Source organism: Mixophyes fleayi, chromosome 4, assembly GCF_038048845.1.
Source record: "Mixophyes fleayi isolate aMixFle1 chromosome 4, aMixFle1.hap1, whole genome shotgun sequence".
NCBI classification, from domain to species: Eukaryota; Metazoa; Chordata; class Amphibia; order Anura; family Limnodynastidae; genus Mixophyes; species Mixophyes fleayi.
The window spans coordinates 103,631,575-103,655,178 of NC_134405.1; the positions used below are offsets into that span (position 1 = coordinate 103,631,575).

Consider the following 23,604-nt stretch of genomic DNA (forward strand, 5'->3'; position numbering starts at 1 on the left):
TTGTCTTTTGGTACGAGGCCAATTCACTTGTCTGCCACTTTGAGAAGACTAATTGTTGGTCATTTAATACTCTATGCGTGGCGCTTCTCTTCTTTTGTCTTTTAGAATTATTTGAGCACTTGCAAATGAGTGCTTATTTTTGAGGAGCTGCCTGCTGCGCAAATTTGTATGTTTTTTATATTTATATAGTGTATGAGGTACACACATATATATGTAAATCATTGTCACACATTTTGGTGTTATTTAATATTGCACTAAGCGCCTTTTGCTTATTATCTTTCTATATATATATATATATATATATATATGTATATGTGTGTGTGCATATATATATATATATATATATATATATATATATATATGTATATATATGTATATATATGTATATGTGTGTGTGTATATATATGTGTGTGTATATATTATATATATATATATATATATATATATATATATATATATATATATATATATATATATATATATATATATATGTGTGTGTGTGTGTGTGTGTGTGTGTGTGTGTGTGTGTGTGTATATATATATAGCAGTATTACACTATGTTTGCTGTTTTCCTGTATTTTGTATGGATCGGTGCAGATCTGGAGGACTAAAGGCAAAGCACAGATTACTCCATTATCTTCTGTAAAGTTTATCATCTACAACTTCATGGTATGCAAGTTATTGCTCTATTCCACACTATACAATTGATAATACACTCAGAGGCGCCCTGCTTGTTCTTCTGTTACAGCTATATATATATATATATATATATATCTCTATACTGGAGCATTTGCAGTTATCTTAACATCAATCATACTCCACAGTCCTGCTATATAGGAGAGATTATTTTTCTATTTACTTTTTTGCCAGCCTACCAAATGTGATTAGAAGCTGCAGAAGGGTGAGGCTGCATCCTGTACATCAACTTGTTTCACATCTTGATTATACCGTATCCTGACTGTAGCATAAACAAGCGCCAGTACTACAAAGAGGTTGCAGACAGCTGCATGTTTCAGTCCTGGATGGAGGAAGATATGCCCACGTACCACATTGAAATTGGCATATTAAGAATGCTTTCAAGAGACTATCCATGTACTGGATATCTTGCTGATGATTACATGGCTCAGCATTCTAACTGGACAAATAGTGATGAAATGACCTAGTTGCTTACACACTGGTGTTAGAAAGATGGCTGCGAGAGCACAGGTGAAACTGAATCATGTTTGACATGCACAGGTGCCCAGCATTTGCGATCAGGGTGAGCAAGGGAGGGGGGGCTTATGGATTCAATGGAAGAAAGCCCAAAAGTCTCTACCTTGCTGCTCGTGACGCAATTGCAAGTGAGTATCTGTTCATAACAACCAAGAGATTCCATCCCCATCCCCATTTACCTGCTTCAACTAGTGTAATAAAAAAAAATTATAGTAAAATCTATTTTTTTTTTCATGCCATTGGGAAACTGGCCTTGTAGTAGTTTAAAAAAAAAAGTGTTTCTGATTAAAAGCGACGCATGTAACTTGGCCCTCAGTTTTGTCTTCTCTGGCTGAAAAGTGTATTAGAAAATTCATTGGGGGACATTTAAGAACATTGGGTCAGAATAGAAACTATAGCTCATAACAACCAGCCTGATTCTAGTGGTCATTGTGACTAGCAGTGTTTAGAAAATGATAGCTGTCATCTGATTTGTTGTCGTAAGCTATCGCTCCTTTTCCTTTGCCTTGCTCCAAACAATACATTAAGGCATTTGCTAAATCTTAAACAAAAAACGAAAAAGGCGGGCGCTGTGCTAATTAAATTAGGGAATGAATCAATATGTACGAGTCGCTGCTGTATATAAAAGGACCTCACTCCATGTCCTCAACAAAGAAATGCAACCAAAAAAACAAACACAGCACTGACACAAAATTGGGAACAATAAATTAATTAAATATGATTCAAAAACAATTAGAGGTGTTCCTGGCGATGTACCATGAAGAATACATCTAAAGAAGGGAGTGGTTCTCTAAAAAAAATTATATTTTTATTGAAACAAATGCATACATTTAAAATAACATAATAGCAAATCACATTCACAAATCTAAAAAATGGACATATAGTATCATATGCACTATTTGTTGGACACATACCATATAGTATATGTAATAAAATAAGACGTGTGTCTATACTATTTAACAAAACTATTATAAAAATGCAAATTCCTCACTAACATAATAATGTCGTAATGATTATTATTACTATCCTTTGTTGGTTCAAGAAAATGAATCTCTAACAACTACATCCAGAAATGAATAAATCCAAATGATACCAAGTAGCTACTGCTTAGCCGTGCACTTATTAATAAAAGTATGTAATAAATATTAGACCTCAGTAACAAGTACCTCCAATCATCAAAACAGAAATCTTCAGATAGACAGTAGTCCAGAATACCGGGGATATAAGGGTTAATAGTCAGACCCACAATGGTGAAAGTTCTCCAGCAATGAACTCGTTTCCTTCCACCCGGGTGCTTCCAACAGCTGCCGGGCGGTGGTGATCCTATGGTCAGCCTGGTAATCACTAGGGATGTGCACCGGCGACTTTTGAGGTCTCGTGTTTTGTGTTTTGGATCCGGATTTTCATTATTTTTGGGGTTCGGATTTGTCTCGCAAAACACTTGACGAAAGGTCTCGGTTCGGATTTAAGGTTTTGGATTCAGATTTTTTTTGAAAAAAACATAAAAAGTTTAAAAATCAAGTTTTTGGGCTTATTTTCACTCCTACGCTATTATTAACCTCAATAACATTCAATAACAAGCATTTCCACTAATTTACAGTGTATTCTGAACACCTCACAATCTAGTTATTAGTCCAAAACGTTGCAACGAGGTATCTTTCTGGACTGCGTAGAGGAGTGGGTCACCACAATATATATAATAAGAAAACCTTCAACTTGTATGATTCGCACCAATAAATGTACCTGGACTGCGTAGAGGAGTGGGTCACCACAATATATATTAAAAACCCTGAACTTGTATGATTCGCAGCAATAAATGTACCTGGACTGCGTAGAGTAGTGGGCACTGGGCACCACAATAAAAAATATATAGAAAACCTTCAACAGGTCAGAATTACACCCAAAAATAGTATCTGGACTGCGTAGAGTAGTGGGCACTGGGCACCACAATAAAAAATATATAGAAAACCTTCAACAGGTCAGAATTACACCCAAAAATAGTATCTGGACTGCGTAGAGTAGTGGGCACTGGGCACCACAATAAAATATATAAAAAACCTTCAACAGGTCTGCATTACACTGCACATACGGCTGCTCCTCCATCCTCTCCATCATATACATGTTGGAGTTTCAGCGTGTGAAAACCTCTTGTTTTTGATAATGTCAGTGCATTTTGAATATTTTTCAATTTGCCCCACACCACTGAATGTACTTTATCTATGATACGCATCTATCTATCTTGACTGCGTAGTGTGGTGGCCCCGGTACACAATTTGGTACCGAGGCCACAATATAATTAAAAAATTGGGCATCAACTGTCACCGTTGTTTAATATCTGATACACCTAAATATGGACTGCACAGTGGAGTGGCCCCGGTAGTAAATTTGGTGCCGGGCCACAATACCTCCTCCAACTTCCAAGTGGAGTGTTTATAAAGACAGACAGCGTCGAAGTGTTATTAGTTGACTTTCTTAACCCTAAAATTGTCCCTGTTGCAAATATTCGTGCAATGGACAGTTACTTTTTTTATTGAAAGACTCAAGCTTTCAAGTGTAGTTTATAAAATATAAACAACAATACAGTAGTTTTAGAGCACGTCAATACCTCTTGTTTTAAATTATGACAGGGCATTTTACTTTTGGTTTAATTTGTTTAAATTTGGTTTTACTTTTTGAACATGGCAAACGACTGTTGATTGGTCATATAATGCAAAAAAAAAAGTTCCAAGATGGAATTGTCCTTGGGCCCTCACACCCACCCTTATGTTGTTGAAATAGGACATGCACACTTTAACAAACCAATCATTTCAGCGACAGGGCCTACCAAACAACTTTGGCTGAAATGATTGGTTTGTTTGGGCCCCCACACCAAAAAAGCTATTCATCTCTCCCTGTACAGACTAAACAGGCTCTACTGAGGCAAGATGTCGTCCTCATCCTTAACCTCTGATTCCTCTCCCCCTACAGTGTGTACTTCCTCCTCATCACACATTATCAATTCGTCCCCGCTGGACTCCACAACCACAGGTCCCTCTGTAGTATCTGGAGGGCAGTGCTGTACTTCATTGAGGAATTGATTATTCATTTTTATAAACATCATTTATTCAACGTTATGAGGAAGCAACCTCCTTCGCCGCTCACTGACCAGGTTCCCTGCTGCACTAAAAACTCTTTCCGAGTACACACTGGAGGGGGGACAACTCAGGTAAAATAGAGCCAGTTTGTACAGGGGCTTCCAAACTGCCTTTTTTTCCTGCCAGTAACAATATGGAATGTCTGACATGTCTACTTGGATGGTGTCAGCAAAGTAATCATCCACAATTTTTTCTATTGTGACAGCATCCAATGCAGCGGGAGTAGACATGTCTGCAATGGTTGGCAGGTCCTTCAGTCCGGACCAGATGTTATCAGCATCCCCGCCAGCGCCTCTTTTGGGAAAACTGAGCTTTTTCCTCGCAGCCATAGATGTGGAAGAAAATAAGGGTGGAGCTGTTGGCATGTCACGGTCCTCTTCAGAGGACAATCTCCTGACCAGCAGGTCTTTGCACCGCTGTAGACTTGTGTCCGCCGGAAACAGAGACACGAAATACGCTTTAAACCGAGGATCGAGCACGGTGGCCAGAATGTATTCCTCTGACTTTAAAAGAGTGACCACCCTCGGATCCTGGCAAAGCGTACGAAGGGCTACATCCACAAGAGCTACATGCTTGGTGTAATCGCAATGGCTTACCAGCTCCTCCCTCACTTTCTCCAGCTGCTTCTGCAACAGCCTGATCAGGGGAATGACCTGACTCAAGCTGGCAGTGTCGGAACTGACTTCTCGTGTGGCAAGTTCAAATGGCTGCAGAACCTTGCACAACACGGAAATCAGTCTCCACTGCGCTTGACTGAGGCGCATCCCCACTCCTTTTCCTATGTCGTAGGTGGCTGTGTAGGCCTGAATGGCCTTTTGCTGCTCCTCCATCCTCTGCAGCATATAGAAGGTGGAGTTCCAGCGCGTCACAACCTCTTGTTTGAGGTGATGGCAGGGCAGGTTCATGCTTTTTTGATGTGCCTCTAGTCTGCAGTAGGCACTGGCTGAATGCCGAAAGTGTCCAGCAATTTTGCGCGCCACCGCAAGCATCTCCTGCACACCCCTGTCACTCTTGAGGTAATGCTGCACCACCAATTTAATGGTGTGGGCAAAACATGGGACGTGCTGGAAATTGCCCATATTTAATGCCCGCACAATGTTACTGGCATTGTCTGACACCACAAATCCCCATGAGAGTCTAAGTGGGGTAAGCCACTGGGAGATAATTTCCCTCAGTTTCTCTAATATGTTGTCAGCGTTGTGCCTCTTATTAAAGCCTGTAATACACAATGTTGCCTGCCTTTGCACGAGCAGCCATTTTGTAGTTGCTGCTACTGATGCAGCTGTTGCTGTTGCTGCGGAAGGGGATGCATCTACCCAGTGGGCTGTCACAGTCATATAGTCCTTCGTTTGCCCAGAACCACTTGTCTACATGTCCGTGGTTAAGTGGACAGTGGGTGCAACCGCATTTTTTAGAGCACTGAGGACACTTGATCGTACTTCTCTGTACATTTTTGGTATCGCCTGCCTAGTGAAGTGGAATCTCGACGGGATTTGGTACCGGGGACACAATACCTCCATCAACCCTCTAAATCCCACTCCACTGATGGCGGACACCGGGCGCACGTCTAACACCAACATTGCAGTTACAGCCGCAGTTATACTCTTTGCAATAGGGTGACTACTATCGTATTTTGTGGTCATGGCAAACGACTGTTGGACGGTCAATTGTTTTGTGAAAGACTTAGCGGTCTTACGACTTCCCCTCTGGGAAGATGACCGACTAACAGCAGCAGTGGCAGTAGTAGGCGTACCGCTGCAGGATTCCTCGGATGAATCCCGTATTGAGGAGGACTCAGTCTGGCTGCTGACTTGGGCTGCAGGACTGAATCTGATGGAGATTGTGGAGGAAGTTGACGAGGAGGGTGTTGCTGGTGTGTATCCAACTGGACCACGGGATTTAGGTGTCCCTGTACCGATGAGGGTCCTAGCCCCAGTTCCTGAACTAACCACTGAACTATAAAGGTTATTCAGGTGACGTATAAGGGAGGATGTTCCTAGGTGGGCAAGATCCTTACCCCTGCTTATTTGAGCTTTACATAAGCTACATATGGCCATACATTGGTTGTCTGGACTTGGATAAAAATAACTGCAGACCGAAGAGGTGCATTTTTTGGTCTTCTGACCAGGCATGACGATGGGCTTTTTCATCCCATGGACATCAGCTGTTTCCCCCCCTGGTGCCTCATTTACAATAACCACATCACCATCCTCATCATCAAGTTCCTCCACAGCGCCAGCTACATCATCAATAGGCTCCTCCCGAGCCACCTCTTCCCATACAGTGATGGGAAGGTCAGGCTTGACAACCACCAACATCCTTGGACTCGCCTTGGGGATTTGTGATAATTTCTCTTTAGAAGGCAGAGTTGTTTGCTGTTTTGTTGCTGACAGCATAACTCTCCAATTTTTTGTAGGGGGGGGAGGAGGAGGAGGGCTAAGATCCGTGGGTGAAGCTGAACCACTAGTCATGAACACGGGCCAGGGCCTAAGCCGTTCCTTGCCACTCCGTGTCGTAAATGGCATATTGGCAACTTTACGTTTCTCCTCAGATGATTTGAAGTTTCTCTTTTTGCTACTTTTTCTTAACTTGGGCTTTTTTCCTTTGACATGCCCGGTACTACGAGATTGGGCATCGGGCTTGGAAGACGACGTTGATGGCATTTCATTGTCTATGTCATGACTAGTGGCAGCAGCTTCAGCATTAGGAGGAAGTGGGTCTTGATCTTTCCCTACTTTATCCTCCAAATTTTTGGTCTCCATTATATGTAGCACAAGATACTGCAGAATGTGTGAACTTGGTAATATTGCAGTACCACTGGACTTTTACTGCTGAATGTGTGAACTTGGTAATATTGCAGTACCAATGGGCTTATACTGCAGGATTGGTTGTGCAAATTTTGTGGTAATTAAAAAAAAATTTAATTAGTTTTTGGTATTTTTTTAAACACAGGGGAATATTGGGGAAATAACTATGCCCTTAGAAGCACAGAGCACAGGACACAGCACCACTGGACTGATATTGCAGAACACAGCACAGCACAGCACAGAACTAAACCGCACAGCACAGAACTAAACAGCACAGCACGAGATCTACCAGGACAGAGGACCACCTAACATACCCTCCCTCTACCCTGATCAATGCCCGAGTGAAGATGGCGGCGACTAGCGGGGAATTTATAGGATCCGAGTATCGCGAGATCCGACAACGGGATTATGAGTCAGAGCCTCAGTTTCAGATTTGAATTTGGCGGTAATACCCGGATCTGTCTCGGATCGGCAACGTTTCGGGTGGGCTCGGATTTCAGAAATCCGAGTGCGCTCATCTCTAGTAATCACATGTACTTTTTACTTCGTACGGGATCTGCACACAAAGGAGTATAATGCGGTCTGTGTTGTCTCTCAGGGAATCCTGTATCTCGGCTCACTCGTTTGTGTTAGGGGTCTTCTCCGCATAATCTAGATCTAGGTATGGGAAGTTTTTCTGACACGTTTCATCTGACTTTATCGAAGACCATAGAACGTGAAATCTTGTAATCATTTTAACACTGCTTTTCATGAGAGGAGACGTACATCCTAGGAGTATTGGGACTATGGGATAGTTGTGCCTAAATCAGGACAGTTGAGATTTATGTATTATAAAATGAGAATTAAAACTCTTTGCTGTGGGTTATAGAACCTTTTTTTAACTATGCACCGTTTTCATAACAAACCCTCGTTATGCTTTTTAGTGTTTCTCTTCTCTAGGAAGAGGCACAGGCATGGCCAAAAGTTTTGAGAATGACACAAGTATTGGTTTTCACAAAGTTTACTGCTTCAGTGTTTTTCGACCTTTTTGCCAGATGTTGCTATGTTATACTGAAGTAAAATTACAAGCATTTCATAAGTGTCAAAGGCTTTTATTGACAATTACATTAAGTTTATGCAAAGGGTCAATATTTGCAGTGTTGACCCTTCTTTTTGAAGACCTTTGCAACTCGCCCTGGCATGCTGTCAATCAACTTCTGGGCCACATACTGACTGATGGCCGCCCATTCTTGCCTAATTGATGATTGGAGTTTGTCAGAATTTGTGGGTTTTTGTTTGTCCACCCACCTCTTGAGAATTGACAACAAGTTCTCAATGGGATTAATATCTGGGGTAATTTACTGGCCAAGGACCAAAAATTTCAATGTTTTGATCCCCGAGCCACTTGGTTATCACTTTTGCCTTATGGCAAGGTGCTCCTTCATGCTGGAAATGACATTGTTCATCACCAAACTGTTCTTGGATGGTTGGGAGAAGTTGCTCTTGGAGGATGTTTTAGTACCATTCTTTATTCATGGCTGTGTTCTTAGACAAAATTGTGAGTGAGCCTACTCCCTTGGCTGAGAAGCAACCACACACATGAATGGTCTCAGGATGCTTTACTGTTGGCATGACACAGGACTGATGGTAACGCTCTCCTTTACTTCTCCAGACAAGCATTTATACAGATACTCCAAACAATCTGAAAGGGGATTCATCAGAGAAAATTACTTTACCCCAGTCCTCAACAGGCCAATTCCTGTACCTTTTGCAGAATATCAGTCTGTCCCTCCTGGAGAGAAGTGGCTTCTTTGCTGGCCTTATTGACACCAGGCCATCCTCCAAAAGTCTTTACCTTATCAAACGTGCAGATGCACTCACACCTGCCTGCTGCCATTCCTGAGCAAGCTCTGCACTGGTGGTGCCCCCTATCCTGCAGCTGAATCAACTTTAGGAGACGGTCTGACTCTTGCTGGACGATCTTGGGCACCCTGAAGCCTTCACCACTATCGAACCTCTCTCCTTGAAGTTCTTGATGGTCCAATAAATGGTTGAATTAGGTGCAATCTTACTAACAGCGATATCCTTGCCTGTGAAGCCCTTTTTGTGGAAAGCAATGATGACTGCAGGTGTTTCCTTGCAGATAACCAAGGTTAACAGAGGAAAAACCATGATTTCAAGCACCACCCTCCTTTTAAAGTTTCCAGTCTTAAAGCTACTGTTCTAACTCAATCAGCATGACAGAGTGATCTCCAGCCTTGTCCTCGTCAACACTTTCATCTGTGTTTACAAGAGAATCACTGACCTGATGTCAGCTGGTCCTTTTGTCGCAGGCCTGAAATGCAGTGGAAATGTTGTTTTTTGGGATAGATGGACTTTAAAATTAATTGCAATTCATCAGATAACTCTTCATGACATTTTGGAGTATATGCAAATTGCCATCATAAAAACTGAGGCAGCAGACTTTGTGAACAGTATTTGTGTCATTCTCAAAACTTTTGGCCATGTATTTTTTGCAAAAAAAATAAAAGCAGAGGATGGTTTTGGGTATCGTTTCATATTGTCCTTTATAATGGCTTTAAGCTCTCCATGTCTAAGGGTAAATGGGTAATGTCACAAGATACTGTAAAGCCACTAATAGAAGCAGATAACAAAGCAATGTATAAAATGCTGACTGCTGAAGTCCTTGAAATACATCCTTCTGTGTCTTTATTTTTAGGCTTGCTAGCTTTTCATTTGGTCTTGTTCCCTAGTAGCTCACGTCTGTCTGAAATCAGACTGGAAGATGTTGTTATAGCCCCTGGTGCTTGTAGACCGTCTGTACTGCAGACGGGTCTGTTAGGGTCATGGGAGTTTGAGGTTTCCTCCAACACCAGCAGAACGAAGAATAAAATGCCCTCTTGATATCTCTTCTTGAACGGACACTCTCTTGATATTCTTATTTTCCTTAAATGACACATAGCTTAACATTAGTAGGGAGATCTCTGTGCTTAGATCACACAAAGGGTCACCATTGTAGACTATTTTTATAGACCTATGTAGGCTGTATACTCTCCTCGTCGCTCTGTTTTTGTCCCCTTCCAGTCCATTCACCAGTGGGAAAACTGGAGAATGGATGAGAAGATGCGAGAATATAAAAGCTACAGTTTCCAAGATTTCATACTAGAACTGAGGAAAAGGGCAAGCTGCATGACCTAAGGTTACATCAAATCTTAAGCATGAACTCCCAAGAACGTAGGCACAGGCAGGAGAAGTCACAAAGGTGGACATCTTTTTAAACACAAGAGAAAAGGACAATACAGAGGAACATAGAGCCAGATCCGACGTTCTGGAAATGCGATTCCCATAACAACCCAGAACCATTCTGAACAGTCTCTTAAGAGTACCACTGTCCTGCAGAACTCCACACAGTGCTGCAAGCTAATTTATAGTCCCCAGCTTGCTAAATTTTTAACAAATTGGATGGACATCACTGTGCATGTCCTGTCCTATCAAAATCTGTCTGGCTCTTGATTGAGCAAGGTGGACTGTCTAGTCGTGATCACATATGTGGATGCCAGTGTAATCAAACAACCAGCAATTATGTGGCGCCCTTGTAGCCATGTGGTCTGATTGCTGGATGACCAGATATACAAAATATGTTTGAAAATTGGTGGTCCATTGTATGAAAACTGAAAGATTTGCTTTCAAGAATATCCCGCTCTCATGCACAGTATGATCAAGTGCTTGTGACGTAAAACGATTGATTGCTTACACCTTATATAAAAAATAAATAATCTATGGAAGTTTTTGTCACATGAACCATATTCATATTAATCATTGTCAAAAATGGTGTTGGGAGTGACTGCTATGATGACTGTTACCAAAGTACTGTATTATGTCAAATGCAGGAAAACACTTTACGCTTACCACAATAAAACACTTGCCACCACTTTTGTGTGTACATCACAATGCGTGTGGCCAATTAATCTTTAAATCCTTACTTGATGTAAAGTACTTCCATATCAATCCTAACCTAATATTAGATTGTGTTTTCAAAATAAGCAGCCATTAAGAGCAAATCTTATAATGCCACTGTTTTTATTCCTTTTCTTATTTAAATAATCTTTTAAAACGTGTCTCTCTGCTTCTTTTATTAGCTTGCTGTAGAAAGTAGCTTTGATATTGCAGATAGCTGCAGTGTTCGTCAGTGCTCTTTGATATCTTACTTTGACCTTTTGCACATATCCTTTGCGTGTCTATTTCCATGTATTTTATTTGTTATTGTTTCCTTACTTCATGCTCCAACCTCCCAGACAACACATGTAAATTTACAAACCAATATCCCTGTGCAGCTTTCTCACAAAATGAAAGAATATAATTGGTGTTTTAAAGTATAGATTTTTTTTCTATTTTGTGAGAACTGCACAATGCTGCAGGAGAAACACAATCAATGCTTGTAGTCTACAGAGTTCAGCTACTATTCCACTTCATGGAATCAATAATCTAGAGTTTAGTATCATATGTTAAAACTCCACTAAAGGCAGTTTTTTTTTCAGTTTATACTGCATTATTACCACTTTTTTATTTACTTTTTATACATTTCTGAGTATAGCTGACCTATCAACTTGAAAATGTTTTTCACAGTGTGATCCTCTGAACAAACTTAACTGCAGGCACGTCGTATGGCAAAAATGATATACTTAGTCTTTTGGTACAATGAAAAGGTATATAGTTAGCATGCATGGTGATAGGGCCACCACTTATCTCGGTGATGGAAAACCACCTATCACAATGCATCATCCAGAGGCAGCTGCCTTGGTGATACTGGCTGGGAGCAGTAAGACTTTACTTACCCCTTTAGGTTGTGCATCCGCAGTGGAACCGAAAGCCCAGACTTTCCGTTTTACTGCGATGAAACTTAGAAATGTGTTTTTTTTGTTTGCTGTTTTTTTTAACGCCAAATGGAAATTTTTTTATTTTTTTTTTCAGATAATAAAGCATTTTTTCATCCATTATCTTCTGCTATCGCCATCCTGAGATGTCAATAACAGAAGGATTGCAGTGGTGCTAGTACCGCCGTGTTTATAGCTTAGCATGGGTTAGCCATCGCCGACGAGACTCTGCAAGTCTTATCGCTGACTGGGGTTACCTCCAGTGACCTTTGGTAGACCGGAGGAAAGCATTTCTTCATTCTTTATATAATAAACATCTGGATAATGAAGGAACATGCTGTAGGATGAGTCGGTGACCATGAGACGTGGTACAACAAGTGTGAATTGACAGGTGTGATCTAGAGCTGAACTTTCTCAGATGTACAGAATTGTACACCTGTGGTATGAAATTAATAAAGATGTGTGCGTGAAGTCAGCCTGTCGTGGTAAATTAACATTGACTGCACTAATCAACATAAAAAAAAAGTGCAGCATAATATGGTGGTGTTGCACAAACCATAATAATAATTACTTGGAAAATGGTAGAACGAGTGATACATGGGTGGCAAGAGCTAAACTGGTCGGCATGGTTTAAGGTATCCTTCTGTTTTCTACATTAAACCTTGATTAAAGTGCATACTGGGAATGTGATTTAATTTCACAGTACAAAACTATCTTTTCATTTATTTTCTGTTAACAGAGAACAACCCATTTTCACCACAAGAGCGCACGTCTTCCAAATAGATCCCAGTACCAAGAAAAACTGGGTTCCTGCAAGCAAACAAGCGGTAACAGTCTCCTACTTCTATGACAGCACAAGGAACAGCTATCGAATCATCAGTGTTGATGGGACCAAGGTACGTACACATTTGTTCTATTACTTATGTCCACAAAACTCAATGTAATGCAAATGTTTTACATATATCACTTTTTTCTTTTTTTTCTTTTCCTATTGAAAAACCGACTGGTAATCCATGACGGCATATATGCGTTATAACCTTTAAAAAGGGAAAATAACAGCTAAAGTTCAATTTATAAGTCGTGGTAATGAAGGCATTTTTAAAATGGTGTTCTAGTTTTAAATAGTTCAGTAAACTGTTTTGCAATGCTGATTTCCTGAATAAACCACTCATTAGAGAGTCTGTTTCTCTGGAAAGAAAATAATGACCATGCTGACACTTGCCCAGTAATGAAGAACAGAAAGCACTAGCATATATTAGACATGTTTAACGTTGGTTGATGTACAGTAAATGATAGATCACCTTTAATCGGTTGTTTACAGTGTTTCTGAGTGTTAGGAAGATTCTAAGGTACAGGGAATCCATGCAATGTCGTGACCCTCCTCCGGCTCTATTTCATCTTGAACCTACACACCCCCATAGGTACAAACTCCACCCACAATGGTGTACATTTTGTAAAGCCCCATCCATTTTTAATTAAGACCTACCCATTTTGCAGCCCGCCAACCTGGATGTCCTGTCAAAATCTGAACAGTTGGGAGGTATGCATATGTGATATTGTCATTCAGGGCCGCCATCAGAAATCATGGAGCCCAGTACAAGTGACCCCCCCCCCCCCCAACAGAAAAACCTGAAAAAAAATCTTTAAAATATACTCACAGTTTGAGATGTTGCAGCTGCTGCTCCTTCTTCTTCTGCGGCGGCAGGAACGGGTTTGTGACGTCAGGTCACAGCACACAATCAGTGAAAAGGGAAGATCACATGATCGCAGTGGCAAAGCAATGATTCCCCTGCGATCATGATTGGCAGCTGCCTGGCTGTCACAGGCAGATCACATGATCGCTGGGGAATGGTTCCTCCACCCCTGCAATCGCATTCTGCTGCCTGGCAGTCACGCTGACAGCCAGGCTGAAGACAGCAGCGGAGAGCAGCGCAGACCGGCGGAGACGCAGTGGAGACTAACGAAGACTGGAAGACAGCGGGCCCCCTGGTAAGTTTGTGTTGCGCCACCGCCGGGCCCCCTGGTGAGCCCGGGCCCGGTACAACAGTACCCCCCCATACCCCCCTGATAGCGGCCCTGATATCATTGATTGGGAGTATAGTTGTACCTGTTTCTTATTACATAGTTATTAGATGCTATTTATGTTTTACATTTTTTCTCTACGCCATGCTGTTTTAGGATGGCTTTGTTTTATCTTGCTCCCCAACTACAAATCCAGCAGGCATCCTTTTGTCCAGGGGGAAGAGGAAGATCCGAAGTGTTTAGACACACATTCAAAGATTATTTTTCAAATTGGTGACAGTGTGTGTTGCAGTTTGCAGGTTGCTGCCATAGTCTTCAGTAATATTCAGAAAGCTCATGCTTGAGATCTTATGAGATTAAAATCCTATCAGATGTTAAAGAAAGTCTTTCTATTCTGTCCTTCAAATGTGGAACCTGAGTCTCCTGCACAATGGCAGTCATGAATCCTTTTCATGAATCTTTTTCATGTTCCCCCAATTAAAGGTTTCACTTTCTTCAAAGGGTCCATTTCTGTAAAGGCTAATATGGCACACTGAGATCTCTCTGCAGTATAATACATCAGTGTTATCTAGTGCATTTTTTAGTATTTTATCTAAGATTAAATTCATACTTCATCTATGAAAATACTTACTATATTAGTTATTCAGTTACCTAATAGGCCAACTATGACTTTATGAGAATAGAAGAACAGTCAGCTTTTTCTAGCAGTGAGACATAGCGTAGAGATTTCACCAGTTTGACTACGCCGAACATGTTTGCAGCACAAACGGCTACGTACCCCGATTTCAGACTGTGGTTCAAAATTTGCAGTTTCAGGTTCTACGCTCGCATTCAACATTCGCCGATTGTATTCACTGTTTGTGTATAAAATTAGTGTGTTTTATAAAGTTATTCTTTTAGCACAATAAAAATAATATTTTTAATCAACATAGTATTTTACATTGACACAAAAAAAATTAACTCCTGTTCAGCATTCTAGATGAACTATTCACAATAAAAATTTGTCATTTAACTTGAACATATGGAAAATAGCTCAACTTTAACTTTTTTTTTTTTTTTTTTTTTTTTCCTGTCCTGAAATTCAAATTTTTAAATTTTACAACCAATTCACCAAAGCCGTTAGGGGGATTGAAATATGACCGGTTTGTGCATCTATAATAACCAAGGAGATAATATACAGCAGGGAGTACATTTTCACATATAGTCTTACTATCTAGAGTGCTATCCAGAATAATATTAATGCTTTTTTGAGAACCTTTCATTTACATTTTGTAGCAATAATGTGGTCTGGGCATCACACTGTACACAATCGCCATATCTTTGTAGACTGTGTTTTGTAAATACTCCTTTTATGTGAATCGTATTTTGGTCTTGTTTTGTTTTTTTTGCATATATATATATATATATATATATATATATATATATATATATATATATATATATATATATATATATATATATATATATATATATATATATATATATATATATATATTCTGCCCTCCCAGTAGCTAGAGCACATATTTAGATACAGATATATCCTATAATATTAAATAAAATAAAAAAATCTACTTACCCATATTTTGATTGCTGCAGCCTCTCTGCTCCTTAGTCCTTCAGCGGCGGCGGGAGCATAAGACAGTCAGCTGACAGGAGGAGGGGGCGGGTCACATGATCGCAGCTGCGATCGCATTTGAAAGATGACTGGCTGTCACTGACAGCCAGTCATCTGCAGGAGCAGGAATGCCGAGGAGGGCAGCGGGGACGCCGAGGAGGACACCGACCCCACGTGAGCTGGATGGGCTCCGTCCACTTCTAGATGGGGGTGTGGCTGTAAGGCAGCGGGGCCTACCGGTGATTTTTCCGGTATCCCAGTGGGCCAGTCCGACGCTGGTGATGCATCTATATTATATGTAATCACAGCTGTCTATTCCCATTACTTTTTACATTTCCATTTTGACTACTGCAGAAAATAAGATTCCATTTCATTTTTAAAGGGGGAAAACAGAAGTTTGTATTTAGTTTACTTTCTATGTATGTTATTACATTTTATATTGAAAATATGAAGTTAGCATTTATTAATAACTTTTTTATCTTGTATATGCATCACTTAATTACATTATTATATTGTGTGTGCGTGTGTATATGCAACTTTATCACTTACTACTAATACTGTCAAGTTACGCCTCTACACTGTTGTGAGGTGGAAATATGCACGCTAGTATGCCTGGTGCAAACTCTACTGTACAGGACGTATCTTAACATGCTTCCAACTGAACATAGGCATATAAAGACACTTTCTTGCATGCATCTTTTTCTATCTATTGTGACAAAGGAAGTGGTTTTCCACAGAGGAGTTCGGTATTTAGCTGGTAATCTGTAGAGCAAGGCGGCAAACAGAGTTGCACATTTGTACAGTAGTGCACCTAGGTTATAGAGATACAGGTGGAGGACATATGTGTGGCAAAATAATAGTAAAGAGTCTGATTTAACTTGCATGCTTTGCAAGTGTCTTTTTCCACAGCGAATAGCAAGAAAATGTTGGTGAGACAGCTGATACTCAGCTGCCTTGGTGATAGTGGCCCGGAGCAGAAATAGTTAACTTATTGCCTGGCCAATCTCAAAAGAGATGTGCATGCAGGACCCGGCTAGCGGATTCATGCATGCACAATAGAGCTGAAAGCCCAGGCATAAGCGCTCAGTTCTGCTTAGTGAACAAAAAAAAAATAGTTAAAAATAGTTTTTTAAGAATTAAATACAAGATATTAGCCATTGAAAATATGTTTTAATCTAAGATTAAAGCATTTTTTTCTTCTGATATAGCCATCCTGAGTTGCTTTTTGCCCGCGAAACCTAGCACGTCCTTTCACTGATAGTACTGCTATCGCTGACATTTGTCCCTTTGATGCATATGGTGAAAACACCCATTTTTGCCCTACAGCAGTGGTTCCCAAACTTTTGCAGTTCGCGGCACCCTTAGAGTCTCCATAATTTTTTCAAGGCACCCCTCCAAAGTAATTACCGAGCAGTCCCGTTTTATAAGTAGCTGGGTCAAAAAACGTAATAGGTTTTTAGGTCAGGATAGAAATACTTATTTAATTGTATGCAAAAATACACATAAATCCAAGGGAAAATAATATTTTTATATATTTCTTAGAATTATATTTCTGTAAAAGAATAATTTACAGCTAACTCACTCTGTGCCCCTGCATCATCTCCACACACTCTGTGCCCCCTCTGCATCCACACACTCTGTGCCCCCCGCATACACGCTGTGCCCCCTCTGCACCCTCGCTGTGCCCCCTCTGCATCCTCACTCTGCCACCTCTGCATCCCGCCATGGCCAGGAAGAGAGAAAAAAAACAAAAAAAAAAACAACTTACCAATCCGGCGGTGCCCGGGACCCAGCATCCTCTCTCCTGACGCTTGTCGCTGAATGTCAGGCGTGATGACGTCACACCCGATATTCAGTGAGAAGCAAGGAGGGAGGAGGATAGTTTTTTGCTTTTTTCTTTCTTGCTGGCCACGGCACCCCTGTGACAGCGCTGCGGCACCCCTGGGAGCCACGGCGCATAGTTTGGGAACCTAGGCCCTACACTAAATAGACATGTGAGCTTGGTACCATAGCAGGTGTGAAAGTGCAACATGTAGATAACAAAGTCAGGAGGATAATGAGCAAACCTCAGGTACTGGCAGCACATTAAGAGTAATGAGATGTTAATCCACCTGTCTAGTAATGCTTTGACCTGTGTTTGAGCCCAGGAAGATCCATGACACCTCTACAGATCTGCAGAATATTACACTGTTTCAAGTACACCTTCTAAAATAATTTACTGATTTTAGCAATGAATCTCCAGTTTCAGCAACCTGTAAAAATAATTTTAGATAGTAAATGAATAATAAAACATGCCTCTGGATAGACATGGATGTCTTTTTTTTTTTTTACATTTTCTTTGTATATATTTCTTCAGAGCGGAAATTGCACAATAAAAGGGTTTTTCCAATACCATGCTGATGATTCATTGCGTGATGCTTCTCTCCCCTGATTTATATTAAAATTGTCTATTGATGCCAGGATGAGGGTACTGAACCCCATTGTCAAATTGTTCCTGTGTTTCCACCTGTGCTCATCACCAAGGTTAACAAATGCCTCCTAATGTGCTCCGCTTCCTACACTGAGATACAAGCAGGATTCATACATTGGAGGGATGATTCATCTCCCTGGGAGTTAATAATATTTGAACAATCCAATTTAACTTTCACATAACAGTGAGGCATTTTACAGGCAATCTCTGTTCAATTAATTATGCATCCATTGGCTTTAGTAATACATTTTAATACACATTCCAGATATATTATCAAAGTAGTGACAGATATTAATGTGCTCATCTCCGTTGTAGTTCTTGTAGCGGAACTAGTGTGAACTTCCCCAGGGGCAGAAGATCACTGAGATCAACTTCATCAACTGGCAGTGCTCGATGATTTTATAGGTCCATTTAGCTGGTCTTTCCCAATGAAGGAGAGTTGTCCAGCCTTGCTCTGATGCAAACGAACAGTCCTTCTAGATTAGGAATTGACATTTCCAAATGCCGCTCATAACTTCCACAGAGTTACCTATTAAGAAGGCAAAGACAGCATATATTTATGTGAATCATTATCTGACCTGTCTGAGACAAATTTGTTTATCCTGATACGTTTTCTGCTTGAGGGTCTTATAATTAACACTCTATAATTCCTCAGTAAGGCTGAGTACATTCTACAGTGTTTTCGGCTGATTATCGGTCCAATCACACGATAAACGATTGTTCGGCCCGATATCGCATTAGTGTGTACGCTCCAGGGCCGTCTCTTCCATTGGGCACAATGGGCAGGTGCCCGGGGGCCCTGCGGGCATAGGGGCCCGTCTGAGGCAGCGCTGTAAAAAAAAAAAAAAAAAAAAGTCACGTCAGCGGCGATCCGGCTCCCTCCCTGGTCCCCTCTTCCGTGCTGTGCTCACAGTGAATGCTGGGCGTGATGTCACGCCCAGCATTCACTGCAAGCACAGCACGGAAGAGCGCAGAAGAGACTCAGCGGCGCGGAAAAAAGAAGAGAAGGGGATCGGACTTAAGGTAAGTTAAGGGGGCCTATATATATATATATATATATATATATATATATATATATATATATATATATATATATATATATATATATATATATATATATATATATTTTGAAACAAAGCACAGGCAGGGCGCCTCATAGTGTAATACCAGGGTAATAATAGACAAAAGATGTGTGTATGTGTGTATATATATATATATATATATATATATATATATATATATATATATATATATATATGCGTTGCGTCAAATTAGAGTATATAATCTTGGAATGGATCTTCTTCGAGAACTGTAACTCTGGATCTCAACTCATAAAAGATAATGCAGAAAAAACGGACATACAATAATACTGTAATGTATAAAATAATACACCACGTGAAGCTAGTAGCACAGCTGTAACTTAAAAGGATGTGATTTCCAATATTAGCCTGGTTGGCATATATTCTAGCCAGGAAGAACCAATACCCACATCTATATATAGAGAGAAGATATAGTATGCGTACCAGATATCATAGATTCAGATAACTTCAAGGGTGATGGACAGGAAATATTTCCTTGAAAACAGCCGTATTCCAATAGAGAAACACTCCTTGGTTTTGCCCTGCGATGACCTTCCCAATGCGCAGAAAGGACAACGCCTCAAGCAGTAAAGTAAAAACCCAGGAAAATCTTCACTGTGACCTACAGCCTCTCTTAACAGTTGAGCCTCCTTATATATATATATATATATATATATATAATGTATATGTTAACCCGTGCATGATACTCATGCATTCTAGTCAAATCAAGATACTTAAGGTCTTAAAAAGGTTCTTGTCATGCATTTGGACCTAGCCCATGCCTCCTCAGGGGAAGAGCGTTACTTCCCGACGCAAGCGGCCTTTTTAATGTGTGTTCATGAGGTAAAATTACCTCACGAAAATGAGTTTGACCCCTCAACTCGTAAATTTAGCCTTTACTACCCCTCCCATGGGGGGAAGGGGGGATGATGGAAGTTAACTGACTTGACTATTCTAATTTTTTTTGTCAAATAATGTCAGTATACCAAATTTCAGGTCAATTGGATGAGCCCTTTCTGAGAAAATAGTTTTTTCCACACACACACACACACACACACACACACACACACACACACACACTAACGCACGCCTCTACACATGTGTGTTCATGAGGTAAAATTACCTCACGAAAATGAGTTTGAGCCCTACCAAATTTCAGCCCTTTTTGAATTTTTTTTCCCTACACACACTAAGAATTTAATAGGTCAGTATATAACTCCACCCAGCAGGTGGCGCTGCAACTTGGGTTTTTTTTTTCACACACACACACAGACGCCACTAAGCATTTATATAGTGTGTATGTATATATGTGTGTGTGTGTGTATATTTTTTTTTTTAGGGGCCCGGTGCACTGCATTGCCCGGGGGCCCATAAAGTAGTTACGGTGGCCCTGGTATGCTCCAATGATGAACGATTATCTTTCCGAAGCACATCGTATCATATCATTTGATTTTTAAACAGAGCTAAAAATCTTTTTCAACAATGGAACGATGTTGTTCCAATTCTGCATTGTGAATGCACTCAGAGCAGGCAGTACATAGATCTCTATGGAGTGTGCAGTCACAATCTTTTTAGCAGATGTTTATAACAGATGAAGAGCACAGATCTGAAGATAAATCTTGTAAAATGTGTGTAGTGTGTACAGATGAATCGGCATGGACTATCAGTTGTTGGTAAAATCGTTAATAATATCTCATCGGGAGCAATTTTCTGTAGTATGTACCCAGCCTAAGGCTGTGTAGTATCCGTTTATCTTACTTTGACACTGCTACTTGCTGTGGTGTAGTCAATGTTATCAGCTCATTGAGAGAGGTCTTTACTTTTGCATCAACATCAGTGGAACAATCGTTATTTTAAGGTAACCATAACTCAGTGTGGGCAACATCTATTACTGAAGGGAAGAGAATATTCAGATACAATCAATCCATTCAATCCCAGATTGCCAACCAATTAAATTCAACTGTTGGCAGTTTCTTAGCCGTGTTACATGCATCAAATGATGACATATTACGCCAATGCTCTTTTGCCAGCCGAGCATGTTGGCAATAGCAAGTAAGTCCTAATATTCTACATTTGAATCAAACAGAGAAAAGTGTTGATATGTGTATGTTATGTGGGCATTATATTGAAACACGTGAGTAAAACATACTTACACACATCTGGCATGCCATGATAATGTGCCAGCCTGGCGATAGATATGTCAATATGATAACATATTATTATGTATCTCACAACTGCTCTGAAAAGTGATTTAATCAAACAGTGAAAATTTATCTTTTAACAGTTAAAATATTTAATACTAGTTTGACATAATTATTCCCAAAGATGTGCTGCATCGTATTGGTAGTTATAATATCTAGCAGAGGGAAGATTACAACCATTATCGAGCTGCTGAGTAGAGCGCTGAGACCAGTTGTTTCCATTATCTCTCTGGTATGATCATTCTACATAATGATTTAATATAAAATGATGGCACACTAGTAAATGTCTGCAATTGTTTTGCATTTTGTATTTCATTACATAATATGCAACAATAAACAACTTCAAAAAGCCAGATGATAAAATGTAATTGTTTTATTGGTGCCAAATCAAATGTAAGCAGTGAAGACACTGGATGTTTTCTTTAGAGCACAATCCAAAAATATGTGAATCAATATCTTGTTTTATTATGGATAATTAGCCTGGTGTTATTATTCAGCGGATCCTGGTGAGGGGACAAACCTACTTCTTCCTCCTGCTCTAGTCTAATGTGTTATTGTGGATACCACACACTGTGCATTTGTTCATTAGCCAACATATTTCTCAAGGCTTGTTTCTGCCCACACAGTTTTGCTTCACTTTTTTTGTTTTCTATTTTTATTCCCTAAGGTTTTCAAATTAATTTTTCTTTTTTTGTATGGACTTGAGACGCAAAGAGTTCCGAAATAGATGCGTATAGAAAGGCATTTAAAACAGCGACTTGAATTACCCTGGTATTTAAAATTCGACAAATAGAAAACATTAGCAAATCCTCAGTTGATTCGAAGTTTGATTTTATACTTCTTATCAGCTAGTACATTGCTCCCAGGATAATAGTCATGGAAGACTACTGTTCTCATGCTGACTGCTCCATAAATTGTTTTATAATATCCATAATTAAATAAAAGAGAGAATATTGATAGAGTGCAGTAGGTTTTGTGTGCAAAATATATTTGTTTGTGAATGTGTGTATAGGTATACAGAGGTGGGCTGGGTCAGGTGGCATTTGCACCCAGGATCATTACAGTTAGAATTGGGCCAGGCCACTAGCTCTGCATAGTTCGTGGTTCCTATTAAACACAATCTGAATGTCTGTGGAGCATCCTCTACCTGCCTCCCAGCTGCCAGAGTCAGCCATGTACTGGGTATATTGGCTCCTGTTATGCCCAGTAGACTGCTCCAAGCATGCTGATTGGTGGATAGCAGTAGCCATTCAAAATCCCATGTTAAGAGGTTGCCGCAACTCATTGATGAATGGCTTGAACTATCTACTATGCTGAATGAAAGTTGCTGTTTACAGGGTAGAACGGTATCCTGGCTCAACCTAACTTCATCTACGGCGCACAGTGAGAGAGAGTGGGACTGCAGGAAGCGTAGTTAATTGTATAATGCCACCAGATATATGATAAAACCAATAAAGTGCTCCCTGTATTGTACAGAGTTCACTATCATCATCATCAACATTTATTTATATAGCACAAGCAAATTCCGTAGCTCTTTACAATTGGGAACAAACATTAATAAAACAATACTGGGTAATACATACAGAGAGAGAGGCAAGAGAACCTTGCTCGCAAGCTTACAATCTATGGGACAATGGGAGTTTGAAACACAAGGGCACGTGCTACATCATATTGCACACTGGACCAGCTAGAATGCAAAGGTAAAAGTACTGATTGGGCTGTGTGTGTACCAATGTTGGTCAGAGGGTTGTTGTCTTGTGTTAGCTGTGTAGAGGGTGGTAATAGGGGAGATTAAGATGGTGGTTGAGGAATAGCATAAGCTTGTCTGAAGAGGTGGGTTTTCAGAGAACGTTTGAAGGTTTGGAGACTAGAGGAAAGTCTTAATGTGCGAGGGAGGGTATTCCACAAAGTTGGTGCAGCCCGAAATAAGTCCTGTAACCGAGAATGAGAGGATGTGATGAGAGTGGAAGAGATACGCAGATCTTGTGCAGAACGGAGGTGTCGAGTTGGGAGATAAATCTAGGCGCTGCGTGCAAAATAGATTGTAGGGGTTCAAGTCTGACCTTGGGAACACCAGTAAGGAGGGAATTGCAATAGTCCATGCGGGAGATGATGAGTGCATGAATTAAGGTTTTTGCAGCGTCTTGTGTGAGATATGTGCGTATTCTGGAAATGTTCTTTAGATGAATGTAACATGATTTAGATATGGAG

General features: G+C 40.3%; 1 protein-coding gene across 1 annotated transcript in view; it reads left to right on the top strand.

Annotated features, from left to right (window-relative positions):
- HOMER2 (homer scaffold protein 2) overlaps window positions 1-23,604 on the top strand; it is a 139,660-nt gene that overhangs the window by 48,754 nt on the left and 67,302 nt on the right. The window contains exon 2 of the mRNA XM_075205923.1: window positions 12,746-12,902. Coding sequence (XP_075062024.1) covers window positions 12,746-12,902 — 157 coding nt within the window. The remainder of the gene's footprint in view (window positions 1-12,745; window positions 12,903-23,604) is intronic.